This window comes from Anthonomus grandis, chromosome 7 (genome assembly GCF_022605725.1).
Source record: "Anthonomus grandis grandis chromosome 7, icAntGran1.3, whole genome shotgun sequence".
NCBI lineage: Eukaryota > Metazoa > Arthropoda > Insecta > Coleoptera > Curculionidae > Anthonomus > Anthonomus grandis.
Genome location: NC_065552.1, coordinates 10,132,101 through 10,158,133, shown reverse-complemented (window position 1 = coordinate 10,158,133; position 26,033 = coordinate 10,132,101). Strand labels below are relative to the sequence as shown.

Sequence of the window (26,033 nt, the reverse complement as noted above, 5' to 3'; positions counted from 1 at the left end):
AAAATTAATGCTTACGTTTATCTTTGGTATTCAGCGTAGGAAACGAATATCCTATAAATTGAGTTATAAACCAAATAACTGATCTTATAAATTGATTATCTATATAAATTGAGGGAGGCTGGATAGTTCAATATGTATAATAGGCGAATACTGCATATTTTATGTTTTTTTATAAAATTTTATATTATGAAGCACCACCTTATTTGACTAATAAAATAATTTATAGGACAGATATTCATAATAATACAATTAAGGCGATAATATTCCAGCCCATAGTAAGAAAATTTACACGCTGTCCTTTTCTTATATTATAGGATCCTATATGGTACTAAGAATAAAATAAGAGATTTTTCGAGTTGCCTCATTCAAAAAATATTAATAAATAAAAATATTATTGTCAGTCAATAAATGTGTCTTACCAGCGATTCTTTAAAAATAAATATGCCGGAGAACTATGTAAGTTTGTTTTTATTCTTATTTATTATTTAACCATTTTAATGTGTTTTTTATCTAATTTTTGATATTTATTTTTAATTTTGTATTTCCTAACAAATGGAAGTATAGTTTTGTAATCCCTTTTTTTAAGAATGGAAAAAAGGAGTGAGGTCAGAAACTACAGAGGTGTCTGCATTTAGTCCTCTATTCCCAAACAGTTTGGTAGCTTGGTAAGTGATCAGTTGAGGTGGATTCGATGTGCCGAAATTTAGTCAAAATGCATCAGCATGGCTTTTTTTGGTCGATCGACAGTCACAAATTTGTTGCTATATCAAAATAGGCTAATCAAAGGCCTTCGATCGAGTTGATCATTCGGTTTTTTTGAGTACGTTGGTTTGATTTGGGTTTTGGTCTGGCTACTCTCGATTAGATCGCTACTTTTTTTGTGAGAGGTGAAAATAGATTCTTTTTTGTCTGAAGGAATTTTTGCTACGTCAGAGATGCCTCAATGTCCCATGCCATTTATTTGCAAATACTATCTTTAATTGCTTTCAGAACAGTTTTGCTTTGGCTTTTGCTGATGACTTTAAAATTATGAAAACAATTCACTGTCAAGAGGATCAGATACTTTTGCAGGAAGATTTGCCGATTGGTGTGGGGATAGTAAGCTTAGTCTGAATGTGTCGAAGTGCAGTTTTATTAGCTTTTATAAGGGGGTCCGAAAACACTACTTCCTATCTTATTGATGGAAACAGTTAAAATATGTAACCAAAGTAAGAGATTTGGTGGTCATTTTTCAAGAGAATCTATCTTTCAATGAACATATGAACGAAATTACAGTTAAATAATTATCAAAAATACTTGGATTTCTTCTCACGCTTTGTATGATTTTTTCATTGGATACTATATAAAGAGTGTCTATGGTTCGCTCTCTATGCCTCCATAGTTTGGTCACCTAATCAGGCAGTACACAACTTGACTGTGAAAAGAGTTAGTTGTGAAAATAAAATTTTGTGCATTTAGGATGGGTTTGTTTATTGCTAATCATCATGCATTAGTTGCGAGTCACTTACATCTGGTTACGTTGGAACATAGGCAGAATAAGTCAGGTATGATATTCGTACATAAGCTAATTGATGGTTACATATATTGTAGCAGCTCGTTGGAGTGCATAAACTTAGATTTACCAGCTAGGATTAGAAAATCTTTTTCTTTCCATATTTCATTTCACCATAGTAACTATAGTCAAAATTCTCCCATAGATCGTTACTGTAAACTCATAATAGTTGCAACATTCAAGTATTTGGCCTGTCAGTGAATTTATTTAAGAAGCATTTGGTCAATTCTGTTATTTAGTTTTAATGTTTGAGCCCTTTAACTTTTTATGTTGGTTTATATATTAAATATTTTTGTAATTTGATTTGTTTTTGTTATAGTACAGAGGATTATTTTTTGGATTTTTGAATTACTACTTATGATGCTTATCTTGGATAACTTAAACTTAGCCTGTAGAATACTGTTATTATATTGTTAACTTATGTAATGGGGTATTCCGTCATTAATAAATAAATTATAAATATTTTTTATGTAATAGGCCTTACAGATTACCGTGCACTATTATTTACAAATAACTTTTTTTTCTGTTAAATTGTATAGTTCTTTTTGTTTTATGTGGTAATAACGTTTTGTTAACTGAACCACTATTGAATTCAATCTGCCTTATGCATCAGTAGATAAATTCCGTTCTCGTATTGCACAGACAGCAGAAAGTAATTATTGATACAAGGGACTGCAGCTTTTTTTCCATCCAACCAAGAGGAACTTTTAAATTTTGCATTGATTGATCTTTTCAATTATAAAGACGATACCAACCTGCAGCATTGTCAAATCTTCTTGAAATCTCTTTAGAAAGACTAACTGCATCACAAAAACTAAACTTGTCTCAAATGCTGATACGACAAACATCTGATACAAGATGCATGCCAGAGACTACCTTGAAAAATTCAACACAAACTCTGCCAAATATACAAACTTTTTGGCAATTTATATAGAAAAAATCTGGAATGAACCCAAAAACTATGAATATTTTTTTAAAACTTGAACCTGGACTATTTGAAAACTATATTTTGCTAATATTTATATATTTGTGTATGATTTTGATAAGGCCTTTATAGCACAGAAAAACGCAGTCAGAACCATCCTGAACTTAGGAAAATTTAATTCATATAGAGGTCGTTTTAGAGCGCTGGAAATTCTAATATACATATAAATGAGTCTTTCGCTTCTATTCAGGAAAGGTTTGTTGGATGTGATTAACAAAAATCTTTTCGTCCATGGGTTACAAAATTCAACATATAACAAATATTCAAGATAGACTTACAATTACGAAGGAAGATCCCGCCCACTAATGTGCTACATTTTTAACTAAATCCCAAATAATATTAAGCACTAAAAGACTTCTTGCCTTTGAAAAATGGGACAGCAATTGCCTATAGAAATTGAACTGCACACTATCTAAGAGTTTAAGTATCTTGCTTAATTTTTCTTTAAATAATTGTATTTGTGTAATGCTAAAGTGATTTCTTTAGAAATCATTATTTTGTTTAGTTGTGTTTTAATGTACAGCTTTTTCATAAATATCGAATATTTTAAATTTGAGCATAAGTCGAAAATTATGCAATGATATGATAAGACGTGAGTATATATTTTGTCTGAAGACAATAAAAACCATTTTGGCCATTTTTCAAAGTTAGAATAATTTTCATCATACCATTGTTAACATCCCCAAAATTGAGCTCATCCGTCTTGATAATATATGCTTTACCTTTCGAGATACTCCTTAGAAACGACCAAATTTGCTAATTTATTAAATCAATAGAAAAATCTTTCAGCTATCTAGCTAACGATGACTAATACCTCGTAAGTGCTATTTGAAATTGCAAATTGTAATAATTAAAGTAAAGTATATTTATTTTGTAAAACTTTGATATCAAAATGTAACACTTTAACGTACCTACTATTTTGTTATGTTACTGAAAAACACGTAAAATTTTCGAGGCTTCACTGTAGACCCTTTTTTATAGACTAACTCTTGCTTGAATCAACATACATATTCTCAACTGTCTTGTTAAAATTCAATTATTCTAATAAGACAAGAAGAACAACTTCAGCCCCTTATTTAAACTTAGTCTTTACAATAAATTACAATGATCTACTTGTTAGCTAAATCTTGATGAGTTTATGACCACACCCCTGATTCATGACTTGTGCTTAGGTCTTAAGGATTAATATATGCTTAATTTCACATGCATTTTTTTATTATAATCATACATTTTTCTTTATTTAAGCTTGTTTGTCTTTAATTTTAAATTCATGTGATGGCTTGTAGGTATCTATTTAAGTTATTAAACTGTTCTCTTTTTATGATTATGCATATATGCTATTCAGTCATAATTTTATTACCTCTGTATGTATGTATCCTCTTTTATGTACTTGCACTAATAAAATCCTCTTAAGTTTTAATAAAATTGCATTAAAAGTATTTGTGATTATATAACAGAAAAAAATATTTCAATCGTATAATTTGACATATAACTGTATTCTTTCAGTTAGAAGTTATAACTTTAGGTAACACATGATGGCTATGCTGTTCTTGATTTAATAAAATTATAATTGAGTGATTGCTTCAACAATCTATATTTTAGATTTAAATATTCACATAAAAATAAAAAATTTAAGTTTATCAATCAACCAACATACATTTCTGAGAGTATTTGCTTTTACGGAGGGCATTAGAATGGAGAATGATTACACTGTGATGGAAGAAGAGTTGAATTTGCCTTCTATTTGTGGTTGCAGAAAGATTTTGTACATGTTTAAATTTGTGAATGACATGTTGGACTGTCCTATTCTTTTAAATTCAATGGCATTTGGTGTACCATACCAACAGCTAAGACACCAATGTTCTATATTTCCTTTCATAGAACCTTGTATGGTGTAAATAACCATTTGGATAGGAATTTGGCCCTAATGAATAATCTTAATATTGATATATTTAATGTGTTTAAACTAGTTAAGAAGTTACCTTGTTGTGTTATTATCAATAATTTATTTAGTACTGCTTATATACCAGGTTACTACTAGTAAGATTTAATTTATTTTATCTCATATTTTTAATTTTCTTGTTTTAGATTCCTATTTACTTTTAAATCAAACTTGTAACTTTTTATTTTGCATCAGCCATGTGCCATACTTACTAAATAATTAAATCAACTAAAATTCTAAGCATAACAGGTAGTAACAAAAACTAAAATATCCCTCTTATAAAATAATATTTATTGAAAAGCTTCCTCTTACATATCAAAAAACTGTTATGTCCAAATCATAAAAGAAAAACCTGTAAGAGTGAGCCAAACACAGAGTAAGCATCTACTTCAACTTCTTCTTGGGGCGCAAGTTGTTTGTGTGTCCACATTTGGTCTTGCGGCAGTTAGTGGCACGAGGGTGGAGCCTGGCATAGCACTTGCGGCAGATCATTTTGTCACAGTTGTATTTGTGTGCCAAAATCTTAAGGGAAGGCTCAATGATACCTCCCCTCAATCTGAGTACCAAATGAAGGGTGGATTCCTTCTGGATGTTATAGTCGGACAAAGTACGTCCATCTTCCAACTGCTTACCAGCGAAGATAAGACGTTGCTGATCTGGTGGGATGCCCTCTTTATCCTGGATTTTGGCTTTTACATTTTCGATGGTGTCCGAGGGTTCGACCTCGAGGGTGATGGTCTTTCCCGTGAGGGTTTTCACGAAAATTTGCATCGTGGCGTATCTAAAATAAGAAAAAACAAAATTTGAGTGCCATGGTGAGATGCCACATAACCTAACTGGTTGTAAATGTGGAATTTTAAATAGGGGCTTTGGTGTTGGCAAAACAAAAATAAGTCTAAATGATAAATAAAGATTTCACTAACCAATTTAGAAAGCTTGTGCGTTGTGAAACTCGAAAATTACTGGGAATTTTGAAAAAATAAAGTGACTTACCTTTTGACAAAACGTGTGCCACAGCCTTCTCGCAAAAAAGATTGATAGGAACGATAATTGACAGATTGAAAATTAAATTTATTCTATTGTCGCAACCTCTTCTTTGTTTTTTTGATGGGCTTAATACACAGGGCTGTAGGTTGTCCAGCAGTTCCAAGTTGTACTATTTTTTGTACAATTATTAAAATTTAATGATAAATGTTGGAAATTAACAAAAAAATATACCAGGTTCGTTTAAAATTGAAAATTGACGTTTTTAATTAATGGTCTAACTTTTATAAAATATGTTCAAGTTGCAAAATCCTTAAACTGTAACCCGACGATTCCTCAGGGATCACCTCACCCTCCGCAAGTGATGAATCTATGAAAATATCTGTCTTTTTATACAGGGTGCTTTCAAAGTTTCCAGAGATTTCAAGAAATTCTCCCCATTTGTTTGATAAAGATACAATCTTGCTCGCCTAGTCTACTACTCTTTACAAGCTTCGCAAATAAAAGCCTGGTATCCACGAATTATATTACACAAGAATTTTCAATGCGCTCTTGAAGTTTTGCCGGAGTATTTACTGCTCATCATGATACTTACTCTTATGAACTTCTTGTTTAAAATGTGGTGCAGGCCCATCATGTAGGAACCACATATTCTATCTCACACGTAGAGGAGATTGTGTTAAAGAAAATCTAAATACTTTTCACAGGTTAGTCGAGGTAAAAAAAACTAGTTGATCACGCCAGATTGTTGTGAAAAATTTGCAATCCATCTCCTGTAAATGTGGCCTCCTCTATAGACAAAATTAATTTCGTAAAATCTTCACATTAAACTAAAGATTGGTACTAGAACCATACAATAACAAAAACAAAAAGAATTTATACGGGATTCGCCGAGAATATCAAAAAATGTGTTTATTAACATTTTTTGATTGATTCAAATTCATTTCACACACAGACGTGCATTTTGCACGTCCTAAAACCCTGCATAAGTTAACCTTATAAAATAAAAAATATCGACGAGGATCAATAGTGACAATGCTCCATAAACTGATGTCCAGGACAGAGAAGACCGCTACCAGATGGGCAAATCTACGGACCTGGTCCTATACCACCTCGTGAGAAAAATGGAGGATGCTCTTGGAAATGGAAATTGGAATTGTCTGGGTGCCTGGCCACTCAAGTTATGCAAAAAACGAGGAAGCGGACTTCCTTGCCAGACTGATATCCGCGAAATGGCCAGTAGGACCCGAAGGTATAATCGATATATCCAAATGTGTAGTTGCCACATCGATTAAGAATCTGTTGGAAAAGTGAACCCTCTAGAGATGAAGGAAAACACCTGGCATGACGTGAAGGGCACATAGATGGGCCCTCCGCCTGTTTTACCAGACACCTACTGCACAGAAGAGATAGAGAAGAGAGATACGAAATCCTCCGGCTGGTGACAGGTCTTTTAAACGGACACTACCACTTTTATTTAAGATGCCATCACCACACCATAGGTATTGCGGGCATTCCGGAATGCCAGCGGTGTTGGTAGAAGGATGAAACTGCAGACGATGTGATCGGGAAAAGCCCAGCACTCACGTGAGCTAAGTTTAAGGGTAACACCTACAGTTTACCGAGCGCCATTAAGTTCTTCAAACATGAGTGCCTTATTAAAAAAAACATCAAAAACCCTTGGTGGGGCACGACGGATCCATTAGACCTATGCGCATAACAGATTCTTTGGCTGTTCACTGTCTTACAACTCACAAAAAAGGAATACTGGTAGCCTTTTTGAACACAGAACACTAAGCGTATTTGATAATACATCATTTAAACCTATAACAAGAGCTGCAAGGGAACTGGAAGTTGATGCAACGATGCTCAAAAGCAGATTAGTAAGTAGCTTAACGAAAAAGTTGAAGCCTGGGTAACACGTGGCTGCCTACAGGTGATGCCTCTTCTACGGAACATGGTGATCAACGGGCTACTCTTAAACCTAAGGAAGGTCAAACACAGTACTGTAGGTTATGTAGTTGACTTCTTAATAATAGACTAATGCAACGGTACCTTAATACAACAGTAAGAAAGAGTCTACTATAGCCTTAAATATTGTGAGAAAATGAACAGAGAAGGATGTCAGTTCTTTTAAATCCACATTATGTTATTTTCCTATAGGCCGAAATTTGTGCGCTTATATATAACCTTTAAAACTGCAAGGTAGAGAAATTCCTCTGTTGGAAGACCTTAAATACTTGGGGCTTACTCTGAACTCGAAGTTAGGCAAGAACCAAGATTTGTGTAAGACCTTTAAGGGTTCAGAAATTTTTTTTATGATAGTCAGCCGAAGGAATGGACAGATGACTTACTACCTAAGATGGTACACTAGATTTATATAAGGATAGTACTATACTAATCCATTACTCGTACGTATGAAGCTCTGATGCAAATTAAAGCAAGACAGAAGCTGGGTAAAATGCTAAAAAGACTAGCTTGTCTAGGTCTAACTGGGGCCCTGAAAACTACGCCTACAGCACCATTGAGTCCTCTCCTGGACTTGGCTTTATGGGCAGACTAGGATTACATCAGATAGAAAAAGTTATGTCCATTTGATAAGACATCAAACAATCCGGACATGTTAGAACGAAACGTTAGAAAGGGTGTCGGATCGTATGAATCCCACTTATAACTATGTTCGACTTTTCGAAGATGCTTATCCAAGTATAGTTCAATGACAGCCACCATAGGACTCGTGGGTATGTGATCTGGTACATAATATGCAAGAGTAATTTTTTAAGGCCGCAGTAAATGCGCTTTGTTCCGCGCCATTGTTTTTTCTATTTTGGGAGGCATAAATAAGAAACAAAAAAAAATTGAATATTTAATATCTCGCAAATACACTTATAACCTTATTATAAACTAAAGCAGGTGCATCTATGCCAAACAAGTAATCTATGTGGTTAAATGCGAAATCGCTCATTAAAACCTTTCCTTTGCAGCTACTGCCCATGCCCGTACAAAGATTATTAACATCCTTTTCCGCAGATAACCAATCGTTTTTACTGTAGAACAGGAAAGTTGGAGCGGTAATTTTTGTTAAGTCGTAGCTTGGCGGTGATCTGCTACCATACTGCTTCCTATTACCAGATGTGCCAAGGTCGTACTGACGAAAGTAACCTAGAAAATGCGAGTTTATTTAATTTCTACTGAAATAATAGTATTAAACATATTTTACCCGAGCGAATTTCTTGTCCAAAATGTACAAATTGTTTAACGGAAGCTCCACCAGGACTATAATGTGTCAATAAGGGAAGAAGAGTTGTGTTCATTTGATTCCTACTAAAGCCACAAATGGCAAACAAGGCGTTGGTACACAACAGTTGAGTTACTGAATCTTCTTTACACATGACATCGCCCACGATGTTGCGGAAAAAGTCGTTGGTGGGTGCGAATTCGTTTAAGCCAATTATGGAAAAGAGACTCTAAAGTAGAACGTAGATTAGTTTAGCTACTCGCTTTATTTAAGAAAATAAAAAAAGTGTTTAAAAGGGTCGTATAGAAATACAGTTTTGATAGACACCTTCTATAGGCAACTGAAGTTTCTGATAAAATACTTTTGGACTACGAAAGGTATCGGTTTTAGTTGGTAAATTAGGTTAGTGGAAAAAATTAAGAGCGAAGTTCTTACTAATAACATACAGAACAGCGGTTTTAAAACATAAGCAATATTGGAACTTTAATATACACACGGAATATTTTGGAAATCCTATGGTCACGATTGGTCCAATTTAAAAGGAAATGCGGATCTTTGACATCTTTGGGATTTAATTATCTTGTGAATTAATGGACCTCTTGATTTCTTCAGGTAGTTGTAATGGCTTTCTTCAGATTTTTTGCTATGGACGAGGAAAGAGCCTTTTGATGTGCTTAGTCTGAAAATAGGTCTAAAAATTAGCTAAAGTACTCTGTCGTGTCCATAATCACGGTGTCCATCATTTTTTTGCCTTAAAGTTCACGAAATCCATTTAACGTAAGACTCTTTTGAATTGTTGTCGTCTCAATACGAAGTTTGTTCGCCGTTTGCGTATCTCTCCTCTTATAACATATTTCAACATTAGAGATAATATTGACCAACACCTTGGTTTGGTCACAGAGCGTAAAGTTTCCCATATTTTTGTATCAATGTTTATTAACAGTTTTAATTGGTCCATACTGAGATCTACCCACCGTCTATACCCGCCTGGAAAATTTCTTTTTTGTGTGCTTAAATTAACCATTAAGATGAAACAGAAAATCAAAGGCAAAGCATTAAGTTAAAACGTAAACGTCAATGCTTTTCTTCTTGTGGTAGGCGCTGAGACGAGTGTCCATTTAGTTTATTAGTTAAACTGCTTCTCCATGTGATTAATTTTATTAATACCTTGCGATGCTTCTATGACATTTTTGTCTTCGGTTAGTTATGTTAAGCGCTTGTGTATATAAAAAAACAACCGTGATGCAATTTTATTGCTCTACAAATTACGCGATTAAAGAGCTTCTACGAAAAAAAACGAATGACTGTGGAAATTTAGCATAAAAATGACCTAAATGAATATATTTATTTCTGCTATCGATTGATAGCCAAATTTATAACAACCATGGCATCACAATTAAAAACCGGTTATGCTTTATTTTTCAGCTTAACTAATCAAATACCAACCAAAAGTATCGTTGTTATTAATTTCTTTTTACTCACAAACTCAAATTACTAGTTAAAATAGAGTTATTAACTTACATCTAATGTACCACTCCAAAAGGCCATGAGCTGAAATAAGGGGCTAGTCATATGTTTAACAAAGCCAATTGGTGCCAAACTAGCGCCAACAACAATTTTATCATTATATTCTGGATACATTGAAGTCATTACATAGTAGACAGTCGTTCCTTGGGAGTGTCCCACATAGTAAACCTATTAAAATAAAATGTTGGTTTATTACGATCAGCAATATATTGATTTCCGTACAGTCAATCAGACATTTGAAATTATAAAAAAATTGTGCAACCCTTCTTATCAGTCGTTCGTGGTGATGAGAAAAGCTTTTTAAGCAAATTTGTTATCCCTCCTCCCTTGTCGCTTCCTGAGGAAATTAGAATTTAATTTTCTGACTAAACCATAAATTATACTGACGCAGTACAATAGTACATATAAATTACAAAATTTTTAAAAAGATTGTTTTTCGTGAGTTTCGGGAATTTTTTTTTTGCAGTTATTGCAAATTTGCTATTTTACAGAATAAAGAGACAAATGAGCCAGTGGAAATATTTTTGTATTGCTTAATCAAAGATAATGGCCTTCATTCGACATTTGCTGATGCTGAAATTATGCTCCCTTTATATCTCTCAATGATGGTGAGTAATTTCTTCGGCGAAAGGTCTTTTTCAAAAATTAAATTTATAAAAAATCGTCCTAGTACAAGCCACATTTCATAATATATATATACCAGTTTCTACTGAGTTCTGAAAGGGGTAATGTTATAATATATAAAACTTTGACTGAAACTATAAAATGTTGAATGGTGGTTGTTTACCTCATGTGCATGTTTTTACATGATATAAACGGTCTTTTGAAGGCACCAACACGACCAACACCCAGGTCGACCAGTTTCTTTTAACTCGGCCTAGGGACCAAAATCAATGTAATTGTGCGCGTATAATTGCTGAGACTGTAAAGGTCAATAAGGAAACTGCTTGAAGACCCTGCGAGGTTGGTCTTAAAAAATTTTATCTCTGACCGAAAAGTCATTCGTCAATAGATCTGCTCAGATTTTGTTGAGAGGTTAGAGCTTAAATTGATTTGATTGATTGATATCATAATTTAGGGTAAAACCTGAATATTGCAATATGATGTTGAAACTAAACAATAATCGGAAGAAAGAACTAAACAATAATCAGTAAGAAAATTCTTGCATTCCTAAGAAAAGCAAGGATGCCGAAATCAAAATTTAAAGCCATGCGGATCATTTTGTTCGACTTCAATGACATCGGGATGGCTAAATCCAGATGATCAAACTATAAACCAAACTTATTATTTGACGGTTTTGTGTATGTATTTAAAATTTCCTTATTTAGTACCTTTTCAACTCCAGTTTGTTCCAAAACATAATCGATCATAGCGGGTAAGTCAATCGCACCGATTTGATGCCAAGAAAACGCCCAGTACTCTGAATCTTTGGTGGTAAGGGAAGTATGTTCACGACTCCAGATGTTACCCCTCGCGTTTCCTAACCATATGTCATAACCCTGGTCTGAAAGCTTAAAAGCTAAAAAAATAAAAATATAATAAAATTGGCTGGATAATTTTCATATTATAAAGATATGTGATAAAATGTTATAGTGGTTCAGGTTAAGATTCTAAGGAAGTCTGTCAAGCAAAGATTAGCGGAAAAGGATTTTTTGCTTTAGTGTCATTAGATTGCTAATAACAAAAAAATAGAAGCAAATTCAAATCACAAACTGGAGAAATATAATTATTTCATACAAAGTGGAACACGAATACTTATTGATTATTTACAATCTACAAGTACAAGTACATCCGTCTCATTCAAATTATGTCTATTTTTTCTTAAAATTGTTAATGCAAATCAGCCATTAAGATTGTTGAAGTTACGTTACATTATTGCTTAATTTAAATTCTATTGTTATTACATTATTTAAGTAAATCGAACAGAAAAAAATCAACTGTTATTTTCAGTACTTTGCGTTTAAGGCTGGAACTCAGCCGCGCCATAATAATTTCATTATATGAAATTTTTATGGCGTAGAATAACCATCATATTACTGTAGTGGAAGTATAATAGAAAGAGAAACTTGGATAAAGTGGCAATAAATTATTCTAAGTATAATATTTTTACAGATATAAACCGGCGGGTTTATATCTGTAAAAATATTACTACTTCTAAATGATTTACAAAAAATTCAAAACATTTAGTTCCTTAGATTTTTTAATTATTTATTTTACCTAGATGATATTGATTCCACTGTTCTATTAGTTCCCTAAGAATTCCTCAAGGTTTCTTAGAATTTGCAATAATGCTTTACATTTATTTTATATGAATAAAAACAAAATTTCCAGGAAATAAAAACATAGAGGCTTCTCTGATATAATTAAAATAAATACTTGACTTAGTCAGTATTTATTTTAGAAAAAATAAACTAGAAAAACTAGAAACGATTGAATAACATGATTTAAAATGCCCGAAAAACATTAAAAATTACTCCAGAAGCCTGCAAAAACATAAACTACACTAACACTAGGTTACTCTAAGCCTGAAAGACAGAAAATGAATTAAATCTGTAAAGGCATATTCCCAATTCCTGGAAAACATAAAAAATGCATCAGATGTAATAAACCAAAACATCAAATGCCTAAAACATATGATTTTTTTTTCTTATAATTGTGCTATTACAAAATGAAAAATCCTGATTCGAAAGAGATGGCAAATGGCAAAAACTATTTCCAATGCAATAATTTAATTGCACGAAACTTCTTTAAAGTCAAGTAACAAATTTACTTTTAATACCTAGAAGGAACTTAAAAGTATAACACAAATAAACTTTAAAAAAATTAGTTCAAAATTCTGAAACATACATACAGACTGTAAATCCATAATAAGAGAATTAAATCAAATTAATCCATATAAGAGAATTAAACAATACCTTTAAAATGTCAAAAATGTAACTAATAGTTATTTTTAAGTAAAAAATTGCCTGTAATTTTATTTTTATCAGTCGCATATTCACAGAAAAAGGGGGATGAGTAACAGGTTAGATCTTAACATAGAACATGCAAAAGTGGTAGAATATTATGACAAGTAGATTTTATGACAAGAATATTTAGTGAAGACCATGCTCTACATTTTTATAATAATCTCTACATAATATTGTGGCGTTTTGGGTGTCAATTACCAGATTCGATGCACGAAAGTAGTCAACATCAATTTATTTGACACTAAACAAATGACTAAGATTGTAAGATTATTATAAACATTTATTTACTACTATTATTTATTTCGATTTAAAAGTCGCGAGATGATTCCCGAATGCCGGAAAACGGCTGGTATATTCGTGGTAGTTAAGATAATAGTCACTATATGTAACTGTGTAGTGTGGAATTTACCAAAATAAAATCATTGGATTTTTTTTCTCATGAATCTTTTAATTCGAAACATTATTTACTCTTTTTAGAGAATGAATGAAAACATGATTTTCTTGACATCGTTTCCCTGTTTCAACGTCAACGAATATGGAGCGTGCGTTACGTCTATGCCACAGAAGGTTAGATCTAGCGCAATAATTGAAAATTGTTTTAATTGAATGGAAATTTTTTGGCCACCTCGCTCTACAGATTTGACGCCATTCGATTTTTATTATATTTCGGGGTTATTTTTTTTAATGGCCTTATCTTTAATGGCCATTTATAGATGTTGTTTATTTGGAAAGAATCATTAAAGAATCGGGTCAGAGTATTACTCCGGCTATGATTAGAAGACTATTGAAAAACTCTTGTGATAAAAGAATTTCCTGTTTTCAAAGAGAATGCGGATATATTGAGGCATTAGCGAATCGAAGGAGCGTATAATGTTCGATAAAATTATTAAAATTAATAATTATGGTATTATTCATTTAAATACATCTCTAAGTGTTACAAGACAGATCTTAAGTAATCAGGGGCGCCTTTAGAGGGGGGGCGAGGGGGGGCAGCGCCCCCCCCAATAATTGGCCGAGTTGGTTTACCTCTGGTAAAAAACGTATATTTTTTAAATAACATATTCGAATATTTTTTAATTTCCACCGGATTAAGTAAACACAATAAAATGTATAATTGCATCTACTTACTTATTCATTAATTTCATAGTAGGTACTATTACGAATTTTCATGTTTCCTTACCATTAGATACATTTAAACAAATATGCTAGGCAACCAGCAATACAGGGTAGCAGTTTCATTAACGACCTGTAAAAGCAACTGACATTGTTATGATGATTACTCGGGGAATCCCCCGTTCTAAACCTTGAATTACATATTAATGAAACAAAGCAGGAAAACGGCTTAGTTTCTTACAGTGTTTTAAAGACAATTTTTGGCTATTTGTATTTGTTTAATTTCTGTATTTGTATTTCGCCTTTTTGTTATACCTACAGTTGGTTTTTATCGAAATTAGCTTTAAATATTAATTGAACAATGGACAAAAAAATACGCCCCGGTCGGGTACAGGTGAAATGAGTGAGATGTGGAGCAACTTTTAACAGGGACTATAAAAAGACCCATGAACAAAAAATTCATAATGGGGATACAGTGCAAATTAAAAATGTCGGAGCGCTGGACAATCCTTTTGTGATTGCAGCAAAAAAAAACAAAAACTTGCTTAAGAGAGAAGGACTCGGACAAAGATGTTGGTTTGGAATCGCTCAAAGAAGGTAAAAAAGTATTGTATTGATGTATTGTTTTTATATTTAATTATCTTCTTGACTAAAGGAATTTTAAAATTAAAAATGTTGGCTTATTTAATAATTTTTAGGTTGTTCAGTTAAAGAACCTAATTCGACAACTATTGACGAATGCTGCTAATCAAATGCCAAGTCCATAACTTTAACTCCAACATCCATACAACATCCTGTAAATTTACATATATAATTTTTTGTAGAGGTTCAAGACGATATACCAGAAACCAAAGTCACACTTGAAGAAGATGATATTTCAACTGTCAAACTTTCATTGGCTTCTTGGCAGAAAATCTTAACGAAGCAGCAAAAATTTTAGATAAAACCAAAAATAAGGAAATTGTTGAAGAATACTTTTCCGTCATAGAAATGATTGAAGCGGCTGATCAAATACTGGAGGGCACCAAAAACTTAAGAAATCACTGCTAAACATATTTCCAAAATTTTAAAGAATCAAATTCTAGCCTAAAAATTGACGATAAAATAAAAGAAAATGTACGTTTAGAGCATGATCCTGGACTAGTAAAATTTACGGAAGAAAGAAATTACCTTATTCAACTAGGACCACACCAACCGCATTTACATTTTTTCCCTAGTGATGGCCACAACAGATTTAATCCACATTGGTATAGTGATTTTGAATATCTTGAGTATAGTATTGCAAACGATTCGGCTTATTGCTTTATTTGTTCCCTTTTCCCCAACGGTCCTGGACGGGATAAGTCAGAATCTTCATGGGTAAAAGGTGGCGTTCGAAACTGGAGAAAAATTAAAAGTGCTGGAGTAAATAAAGCCGGCAATCTTCAGCAGCATTTTAATTCGATAGCTCACAAGTCGGCTTTATTGGATTATTGTACTTTTTTAAAAACATATCAGCATGTTAATATTTTGCTTGATTGTAAAAAAAGGAATCTCATTATCAAGGAACAACACATACTCAACCAGAATTCAAAGGTCATCGAAATTATGCTGGATACTTGCAGGACTATGGCAAAGCAAGGGATAGCTTTCCGCGGACATGATAATAAAAGTGGAAACTTTGTACAAATCATTAAACTTATATCTCGCCATAATCCACTACTTAAAAAGTGGTTAGATGAGTCAAAATTGCGGCTGTTAGGAAAGGAAATTCAAAAACAAATTGTACAGGAAGTTGATAATGCCCCATTTTTTACTGTTATGGCAGATCACACTCCAGACTCATCTAATAAAGATATATTATCTATAGTCATAGATACGTTGACAATAATGGTAGCCCTCAAGAGCGTTTGCTGTCGATTCTAGAAGCAGAAGATAAAAGTGGTGAAGGTACGGCAAACGATATTTTCAGGTGCTTGACAAGTTGTAGTATAGATGTATCAAAATTATCTTTTCAATCCTATGATTTTACGTCTTCGATGTCAGGTAAATTTAAAGGCACTCAGCAGAAACTATCTGATTTAATTGGCTACAATATACCGTATATTCCTTGTCAAGCCCATCGTACCAATACCGCCCTTGAACACTGTGTTGAAGCTAGTTCCATTATCGCTGAAATCGAGTTGGAAGTGTTGCTTGGACCTATGCTGCCTATGCATTAAAAACGAGGTAGATACTATGCAAAAAGTAATGGAAATAGCTGAAAAATATAAACCTGCTTTGAAAGTTGCATACCGTTTATGTCAACTAATTTTAACAGCTGGATATTCAGTGGCCACTAAAGAACGAAAATTTAGTCTCTTAAAACGCATTAAAAGTATTGGTCGTTTAACTATGGGTAACGAGCGTCTTGACTACTTAATGAGTTTGTCTAGTGAGAAAGACATTTGTGACCTAATTAATATTAAAGATCTTGCTGTGCAATGGAGCAAATTAAAAAACAGAAAAATTAAAATAATTAAATCAGAAATAGATAATTTTAGTTTTATTTACTTGTGGGGTACCTACTTTTTAATTAACTTTTAGTTATAATACCTCGATTATCATTAAATAATTATTTATTATACATCACATATGTATAATTTTTATTCGAGTATTACAAATTTCCCAATAGAAATAAAGTATCCGCATAAAAAAAAAATGTTTTTTTAATTTAGTTGGGTTTTTTAACTTAACTGCCCCCCCCAATCACAAGTGCTTAGAGACGCCCCTATAAGTAATTTAAAGGTTATAAGTGTATAAGTGTTCAATAAAAATTAAGAGAATACTTCTAATTACTAATTTTATTATGAAAAATCTTTTTTCTTCTTTTTTACAGCAATTAAGGCCTTCTTTCCGTATCAACATATTGTGATATTAGCGTCATTATTCTATTATATGTCGCAATATTACCTTATGGTTCTATGTCTAAGCGCTACGAACTTTTTCAGAACTTCTTATAAGAAACTTGTAATTAAGTCTGTATGTTTAATTACATAAGAAAAAGTTACGAGAAAATTTTGAGTTTTTCGCCATATTTTACTAAAAAATTTAATTTCAGACTCTATAACCATTTACTTTATTTATTTAGAAACTAAAAAGGAATGGACCTTTCACCCACTTTTAATATAAAAACCCATCTGAGATCCAGAAATCATTAACGGTCGGGATAAAATTTACTGAACTGTAAAGTTTCCTATGAGGAAAATTAAAAAACGAGATAAAGGAATAACAGCACTTGAAAAAAAAAGAGTGAAGAAATTACAGTTTTGAGTCTCCATCTTAGACACAAACCACATATTGTCTTCAAAAATATAAAATCATTTTCAGGTTTTCAGGATCTACATTACATACTTTAAGCTCATAATTTTCGCCTCATATCCCTTATATAAAAAAAATTACGTCAAAAAAAAAATTAAAAGACAAGACAGAATGCATAAAAAGTACAAATTATAGCCACTTAGATGTATATGTTTGAGTTTGAGTAATCAGTAATTTACTGGATTATAGAGTGAACTTGTTTTTGAGATCCCCAAAATGCGTTGTGAAGAATAAAATTCAAATTATTTTTGACCATGATTGACGTCATTCTCTCATTAATATTTCATCAAAATATGATATATAAGTATACAATACACTTCTATTTAAGGATCTGTCATATCTGAATTTAAATAAGCTACCAAAACCACTTATACTATCCAAATGTGTACCTATTAAAAAAATAAAAACATGTTTTGGTCTTCAAGAGGTGATAAAACAACAATGGAAGTGTCAATTCTTAAATGTTTTCTCAAAAAAATTAAAATTTACACTAATGGATAATTTTGCTTACCGAGGGCTTTTCCTGCTCCCAAAACGCACCAATCAGCGGAAGAAGAGAGGATACCATGCTGCAGAAAAGCCACTTTGCCGTTACTCTTGCCTGTATAAGGGCTTTTTGGTATTCTATACATCGTAAGAATATAACCATCTGAAGTAGTTACTTTGTGTACTTCCACTGGGTATCCATTAGATTCGACAAGGAACTCCTAAATAGACGATCTTATAAAATCGATCATTTTCTCTTTAATCTTGTAAAACTTACCATAGTATAGTTCCCAGTATCGCCGAGCTTATCAACCTCGTACAAAAATTCTTCCACAACTTGCTCCTGAGTCTTTGGGATAGAAGCTCCATGGGAGCTTACTAGAGCCAATGCAAAAATAACAAAAAGCCCGCTCATGACTCTCCGATTTGACTTATGCAATACCTGAGTACTCTCAATAAGAAAAATCGTGCTGGAATAAAAAATGTGCGGAGGGCCTTCGAAATTTTATAGCACCACGGCTTTTTTGTGGTGTTTGATAAGATAGTGTCCACTCGAGAGGATGAATTCAGATTATTATTATATTGCACTTGGAATAAGTGAAAATATATTGATTGTTTTTAAATTTAGGAATTATAAATATACAAGTAGCCAAAAAAGGACAATTAAAAGTCAACACAGGCGCTTAAAAAAAAGTAATTAAAAACTGTCAATAAATCTTTTCAAAAGAAACTTGAAACAAATAAGTGTTTATTAAAACACTCAGCCAACCATAACAGTATTAAATAATAACCAGTAATAACAATATTTACTAATAACTATAATATAACATTCTATAAACACAACTTTTTGGGAGTAGAAACCATTTTATAATTAAAGTTTCTTTTCTCTCGATAACGATAAATTGGGCATAGATTTATTTCTTCTAAGCGTGCAATAGAAAAAAACTGTACAAATATGGAATTAAAACCCCTTTACTAAAATAAACTTTAAATGCCTGACGAATTACTTGGAATGAAAAATTATTCCAAATGCGTAAAAAATATACAAAATTATTTACAATTCCTGAAAGTCCAAATAAGATTCTGAAGTCTAATTCCTGAAAAAAAAAAGAAAAAAATATTTCCAATCTCTCGAACACCAAATCATTCCATCCATATCTGAACATTTCTTTTAAGGTCTGGAAAACCTAAAATTTACTCAAATTTTGAATTGAGTGTGGCATTTTCTAATAGGATTTTAATTGAATAATAACTAATTACTAGTAAATACTTAGCTACCTCTGGTTTTTCCTGTAATGTCAATGAAATTATTCAGTGGCAGCTTTTTTATATTATAAGTCATTTGGCCAATGATACTTATATAATATTTTATTTATCAGCTAGAAGCAATTTCAAATGACCTTAAATGCCTAAAAGGCATAACAAAAATACTCTATACTCTCTATAATTTACTATTACAAGTACTACCACTTCACAAAAAACCAAGTTTTCTTATTCTTCAAATAGAATTGAAAATACCTTTAATCTTTAATAATAGGTGAAGGAAAACATGTACCTACAATACTCTGCGAGGCAAAGTAACGTAGTGATCTAAAAGAGAAACCATTTAAATACATATTATTATCCTTAAAATCATCATAGAAAGTTGTCAGCCGAACATGTCCGTAAATATAAAACTAATATCAACAAAATCTTACTATTTCTTAGAGGAATTCCTTAACGACCATCTCAATATTTTTTTTATCTGACTGAACAGCTTTGCTATTTTCTTTTATTTACACCAATTCGCGCAATCTTTTTTTTGAGTTTATATGTTTAGATTTTGGATTTGTTTGTATATTAATATTAAAATACTTGTCATGTAACTTGTACATAAGAAACATTTGTTGGCGATTAAGAATTTTGAAGTTTCTATTTTGACTTAATGAATCATTAAACCTCGAATAGTCTCTATAAGAGATTCAGTGCGTTAAATCTTTCTTAGGGTTTTATCTATTAGTAAGTTTTAGCCTGAATTTTAATGGTTTTGTGCTATGCAATATATAAAATCAATCAACTAGTGCTGATGCCTCCACCTATAATTGATCACCTTGTTTACTTTTGCCACAGTAATCTAAAAATAGTAGATAATTTTTTATTCAATAGATGCATTCAATCAAAATTGGATTAAGCAGGGAGTATGGTTCCCTTTATCTTATCGCGTATATTAAGCATTTCCTTAGTTTTTTAATATTTACATTTTTTTTAACTTGCCAATTTTTATTTTAAAGATAAAAAACAATGAGTACTTAAAATGACCGATAACAATTAAAACAAGGAAAGTACAAACATATTTCTTAATTCTTTCGGAGGAACCTTCATCACATTAACATTACAAACATAAAATGTGGATGTTATAACATTGCCAATGCTTAGTAAATAATTCTAAGTATTGAAAATTCTATAATTCTAAAAAAATGAGGAACTTCATTTCCTTTCTCATTTACTCGTAATATAATAGGTTAGCAATGAAATTATTAATCATACAAAAATACCGAAATAAATGGGTAAGATGCGGTACACGTCTAGTAGTTGTTGCGTTTGTAGATGATGTAGGTGTTTTAAATCCTCTGCAATAGTATGAATGTATGTTTATTTTATTAATCCAAAAGAATAATAACCGATAATAGGTGTAGGATGTATCAAAAGAAATTAATATTATAAAACTAAATTAAAATTAGCATAAAACTTAGATTGCTTACACAGTATTTTAGTAATTAAATTTTCTAAAATATAAAATTTAAGCTAATTTTAAATACAAAACATTTAAAAAAGCACACACATACGGCACATAATGGCAATTGAGGAACTATAAGTATAATATTAATTTGGGTATTTTTGCATTCAACTAAAATTTAAATAAAAAGTAGTATTATGTTATCTATCAGCTCAGACTCGGGAAAGTTGTATCATTTAGGAATTTATAAACTGAATAATAGCATTTTTCAATTAGAGTTAATTTTAAAAATATTTTAAATTTTTTGCTTTCAAGTGCTCTTATCTCAATAGGTATTTTATTACAAATTTTTATAAGATTATATTGAACAATTTTCTGAATAAAACTAAAGTTACATTTTACATTTTTTAAATTGTATTTATGCCTTATTTTATGGGGATGTTCTTTATTTGTTTCTAAGACGAGGTCTGGATTATCTTAACAAACAACGCTGCTTTCAAATTGCAAGTGTATGGGAGTGTTAAGATTTTACTTTGTTTAAATTTTTTCCTGCAAGTTTCTGATACAGGGTTTCTAAAGAACAAAGATCCTACCTGCCTCCGAGCTGTCACCCCCAGAATATGACTCCATATTTTAGACGAGAGTGTACATAAGCATGGTATGCCATTTTTGATGTTTCTGCACTTATAGGCATAGAAATAATTTTTAATGCATGGCAGCAAGAGGCTATTTCGTTTGCAAGTCAGGGATTTGAATTCCAGCTGTCGCATGGTCGCTGGTGCGTGTCTGATTTAGTATATCCTAGGGGTAATTCTGTAAAAATTATAACTGTGGCTTAAACACTTAGCACGTAAAGTCAATCTAACAGAGAGAAAAAAAATTCTTTAATATTACGGCTGATAATGCTCTTGAAGCAATATTTCGTTTATTTTAAATAGCACATTGAATTGAATTGTCGAAACAGTGGGCTGCCAAGGCAGTTGTGCATATAGGTCTCCTGATGGACCCCTCATGCCCCACCGGGGTTTACCAGAGCCCAACGGCCTTAGAGAAACCGATAAGGCTCTCTGGTCTGAAGGACTTAAAGTCACTCGGTACACTGAAAGTGTTACCCAAGTATTTGAACCTGGCGCACGTGAGTGCTGGGCACTCCCCGACTACATGGTCAACGGTTTCATCCTCCTCACAGCACCATCGGCATTCCGGGTTGTCCGCAATACCGATAGTATGGAGATGGCTTCTTAAGTGCCAGTGACCGGTTAAAAGACCTGTCACTAGCCGAATTTCGCGTCTTTTTAGGCATAGTAGATTTTTGGTGAGACAGGCAGATGGCCCACCTATGTGCGCTTTGGCCTGTCTCATACCAGGGGACTCACTCCATCTTCGGCGGGTCCACTTGTCCAGCAGACCCTTCATTGACGCGACCGCAACGCATTTGGCGATACCAACTATGGGTTCCGGCCCCATCGGCACATTCGCGGATCCCAGTCTGGCAAGAGAGTCCGCTTCCTCATTACCTGCGTGGCCAGGTATCCAGACGAGCTGGACCCTGCAGCCAACCCGTACCAGTTTTTTCAGGACTTTTATGCACTCTAGTACAGGCTTGGAGCTTACCTTTGCGGCCGTGATAGCCTTAATCGCAGCTCTGCTGTCCGAGCATATTGATACGACTGTATTGCGGTGTCCGCAGCCTAGGATTTTCTGTCCGCATTTTAATACAGCGAATACTTCGGCCTGGAAGATAGTGGCGTGCTCCCCCAGCGAGTATGCCCTACTGGTATGTGGGATCCCACCACAAAGCCCTGATCCAGCTTTGTTATTCATTCTGGAGCCATCTGTGTACCAGATGGTCCCCCTATTTATCAATGCAGGTCTGTTGGAATGCTGCCACTCCTCTCTGCCTGCAATGTGCGTCACGAATCCCTCGCAGTCCACAGTCACTGGAGCCATGCAGTCACTGCCCATCAGAAGGAGAGGACATTCCTGTATGGCCCGTGACCAAATTTTTGCGTGACCGGTCTCACCAGCACGTAGTTCGCCGTTCAGCACGTATAGCCTGTACGCAGCAGCTGTCCTCATTGCCTCGAATTGCACAACGAGGTCCAGAGGCGGAAGGCTCAGCAGAGTCTCAAGCGCTGAGACATGCAAGACGTTGGACTCTGTCCAGTGAGCACGAATTTTCGCTTTCGTCGTACATGGCCACCAAACGATAGCCCCGTATGTGAGAAGAGGTCTGTCTCACAATGTGCGAGTAGATCCAGTGGAGGATCTTAGGAGACAGACCCCAGGTATTGCCGAAAGCCCGCCTGCAGGCCCATAGCGCGCAGGTGGCCTTCTTCATTCTGGTGTCTGCATGATCGTGCCAGAAGAGTTTGGGATCTAATTTGATTCCCAGAAATCGAACTGTCCTGGAGTAATGCAGCTGCACGCCACCTAGAGATATAACAGGGGGCGTGCCAAAGTTACATCTCCTCGTGAATAGTAGGAGCTCTGCTTTTTTGGGGTTAATCCTGAGACCCCCCGAGAGGCACCATATGTCCACCATACGCAGGGCTCTCATAGGGCCCCGCATTGAGACGGCGTCTCTCCCTGGGCAAAGGATTACCAGATCATCAGCGTAGGCCAGCATTGTTTAAAAGATTTATCAGGCTGTCGACCACAAGGCCTACAAGGTAGGGGACAATACTCCTCCCTGCGGGCAGCCCCTAGCCGCCAACGTTTCGACAATCTCGTTGTTGAGCTGGGCAGATACATGACGTTTCGAGAGCATGGTCTCTATCCAGCTAACCAAACAGGGTTCTGAGCCGCGGCACTCGAGTGCTTAGCAGCACATTAAGGTTGGTAGATTTTGACTACCTGTTCCCGGTTTTTATTTCTATTCGCGACATCCTCAATAACTCTTTTATTATCTTTAATATTTGTAATATTTAGATAATAAAGTTTCTTCGAAACAATTAAGAAATAGGTTTTTTGTTATACTCCTTGTTTTTGTTATTAGACATTTTAAGTAGATATACATTGTCTTTTTATCTTCAAAATAAAAAATGATAAAAAAAAATATTTGGAACCAACCAATAAAAATATAAGAGAATATATTTTCCGATCTAATTTATTTTATTACTTTTTGATATTAAGTATATGGAAATAAATTTGTCCAAAACGTTTAAGATTACTAATTCATTGTGATTCTGTTGTAAAAATTATGAAAATATTTGTATGCAAAACTAACAGTGATAAAAGGGCAATAGATATTAATATAACATACATTAACTTTGGAATTGTAATCAGCAAATTTAATAAAATAATTGAAACCTGTTTAATCGCTGCAATATACTTCGATATTGAAAATTATAAATTTAGCTGTTATTTAACCTTCAAAATCTGACATGATTGATTTGTTTTGATGTACAGAATAGATGTGATAGATGGATATTTTTTCTAAAAATAAAAAAGTTGCTAAAGATACTAAATGAAAAATCAAGTATGGATTAAGGGAAAATGTTTATTTATTAATATATACTAATGTGCTTAAAGCCTGTAAATAGTTTAGATAAGAAACTGCATTCAGTAGGCTAAAATTATAATTATTGTATTTAAAGTGCCGGATTTCAAATATTTTTATTGAACCAAGATATTTTTCAAGTAAAAAATACATTACTGTGTCAATAGTTATTATAACAAACCTAAGACCACCATGTACCTACATACCTGGGTCGTATATAGCCCAACCTTTATCGAAGCTCTGTACGCTCGACCCTACAGTTGTTAAACCATTTTCCTGGCATCTATATACCTACCTGTAGATGCTAAAACGCAATAGCTAGATGGTGTAACCAATAGAATATCAACTTGCACATTTACGGCTAACTTCCAAAAAAGCACGGAATTATTATTTAGAACACACTTCTGATTCTGTCTCCAACATTACAGAGACGGATATAGACTCAGATAAGAAATGGCTAGTCGCCGATCCGATAATACACGAGGATATTATGATGAAGTGAGCAGTCTCCGGATTCTCTTTCTTCAAATCTGTGGAACCTAATATCATCTTTTGAGAACTACTTTAGTAGGGTCTGGAACATGACGGTGAGGATGTTGAAAGCATCTTTAACGCTAAGATACATCCCCAGAATATGGAGTCAAGGGAGAGTTATGTTTCTTCCAAAATTAGGAAGGTTGGGATCGTATATCCTATCGAAGCCTATCTTCCTGTTATATGAGGCATACAGTCGTGACAACCAACCCGCTTTACCCTAACAAATGCGAATACACATCCAAGACATGCGTAGACTCGGAATGTAGATAAGGTCGCTAACTATCGAAACTAGACCATGTTCAAAGAATGACATGCATCTACAGCGAGCCATAGGAACCATACCAACTTTGAAGGTAATGCTAAGTCTGATGTCCCTGGACATTTATTTTAAGAAGCACATCTTACTTACAATGACTCCTTTCCGCTCTGTTGGAATCAGATTGACCTGCAGAGGGTCACTTCTGACGGAAAGCAATAAACTGGCTTCTTCGAGTGAAAGCTAAGGCTGAAATGCCAATCTTTACATTCAACAAACCCTATGCAATGAACCGATCATTGGTACCAATCAAATGGAAAGTATTACAAACATCTACTCACATGCCCAATATACGTTCGGCATGTGAGTTATTCACTCTGGAGACAAATAAATAAAACATAAAGCATTACGTACTAAGTCAAGTGTCCTTTAAACAGAATTATATGGCATAACCCTACAGTTCGTTACTGAAAAATTACTGCACAATGTATGGTGTACATTTACAGAGATTGCAAATCGACCGTATTTTTTATACAACAGTTAGTTTTGTAGAAGTAAGCTAGGATTTATGGAATAGGTATTGTTTTTAGTATTTAGAAAGGTGGCATCACACAGGTACGCCAACATTGGAGACTTCTCAGTGTTGTCCGTGTCTGTATATTGGTTTTTATAATCGCGATGTCTTCCTAATTTATCTCATGAACACCTCTTTAGTTGCTTACTATACTTATGCATCTACATTTATTTTTTGTGTTTATTTAGGCAAATAAAAGTATTTTAATTTCCTTTAAGGCTTTCTCATAGAATAAAAGATGCCCCAGGAATGTACAGTTGGTTTTCATAACACTAAGACATGCCAGGTGTTGAAAATTGTTCAAATAAAACTAGTA

At 33.6% G+C, this 26,033-nt stretch overlaps 2 protein-coding genes across 3 annotated transcripts; both read right to left on the bottom strand.

The window, feature by feature from the left end:
• Positions 1-4,749: 4,749 nt before the first annotated feature.
• On the bottom strand, positions 4,750-5,639 carry LOC126738385 (ubiquitin-60S ribosomal protein L40). Of its 2 annotated transcripts, none has more exons than XM_050443691.1 (2): positions 5,473-5,639; positions 4,750-5,260 (listed from the first exon to the last, which is right to left on the bottom strand). In XM_050443691.1, exon 2 carries the CDS (start codon positions 5,248-5,250, stop codon positions 4,864-4,866), a length of 387 nt encoding a protein of 128 aa, XP_050299648.1. In that variant the 5' UTR covers positions 5,251-5,260; positions 5,473-5,639; the 3' UTR covers positions 4,750-4,863. The 2 variants fall into 2 exon arrangements, with proteins under 2 accessions (XP_050299648.1, XP_050299649.1); XM_050443692.1 differs by having other exon boundaries at positions 5,403-5,506.
• A 2,677-nt stretch (positions 5,640-8,316) lies between these two features.
• Positions 8,317-18,617, bottom strand: LOC126738384 (lipase 3-like). Its single transcript, XM_050443690.1, has 6 exons — positions 18,410-18,617; positions 18,158-18,353; positions 11,560-11,747; positions 10,223-10,396; positions 8,684-8,930; positions 8,317-8,625 (listed from the first exon to the last, which is right to left on the bottom strand). The coding sequence occupies exons 1-6, from the start codon at positions 18,545-18,547 to the stop codon at positions 8,330-8,332; spliced, it is 1,239 nt and encodes a 412-aa protein (XP_050299647.1). The 5' UTR covers positions 18,548-18,617; the 3' UTR covers positions 8,317-8,329.
• Positions 18,618-26,033: the final 7,416 nt, after the last annotated feature.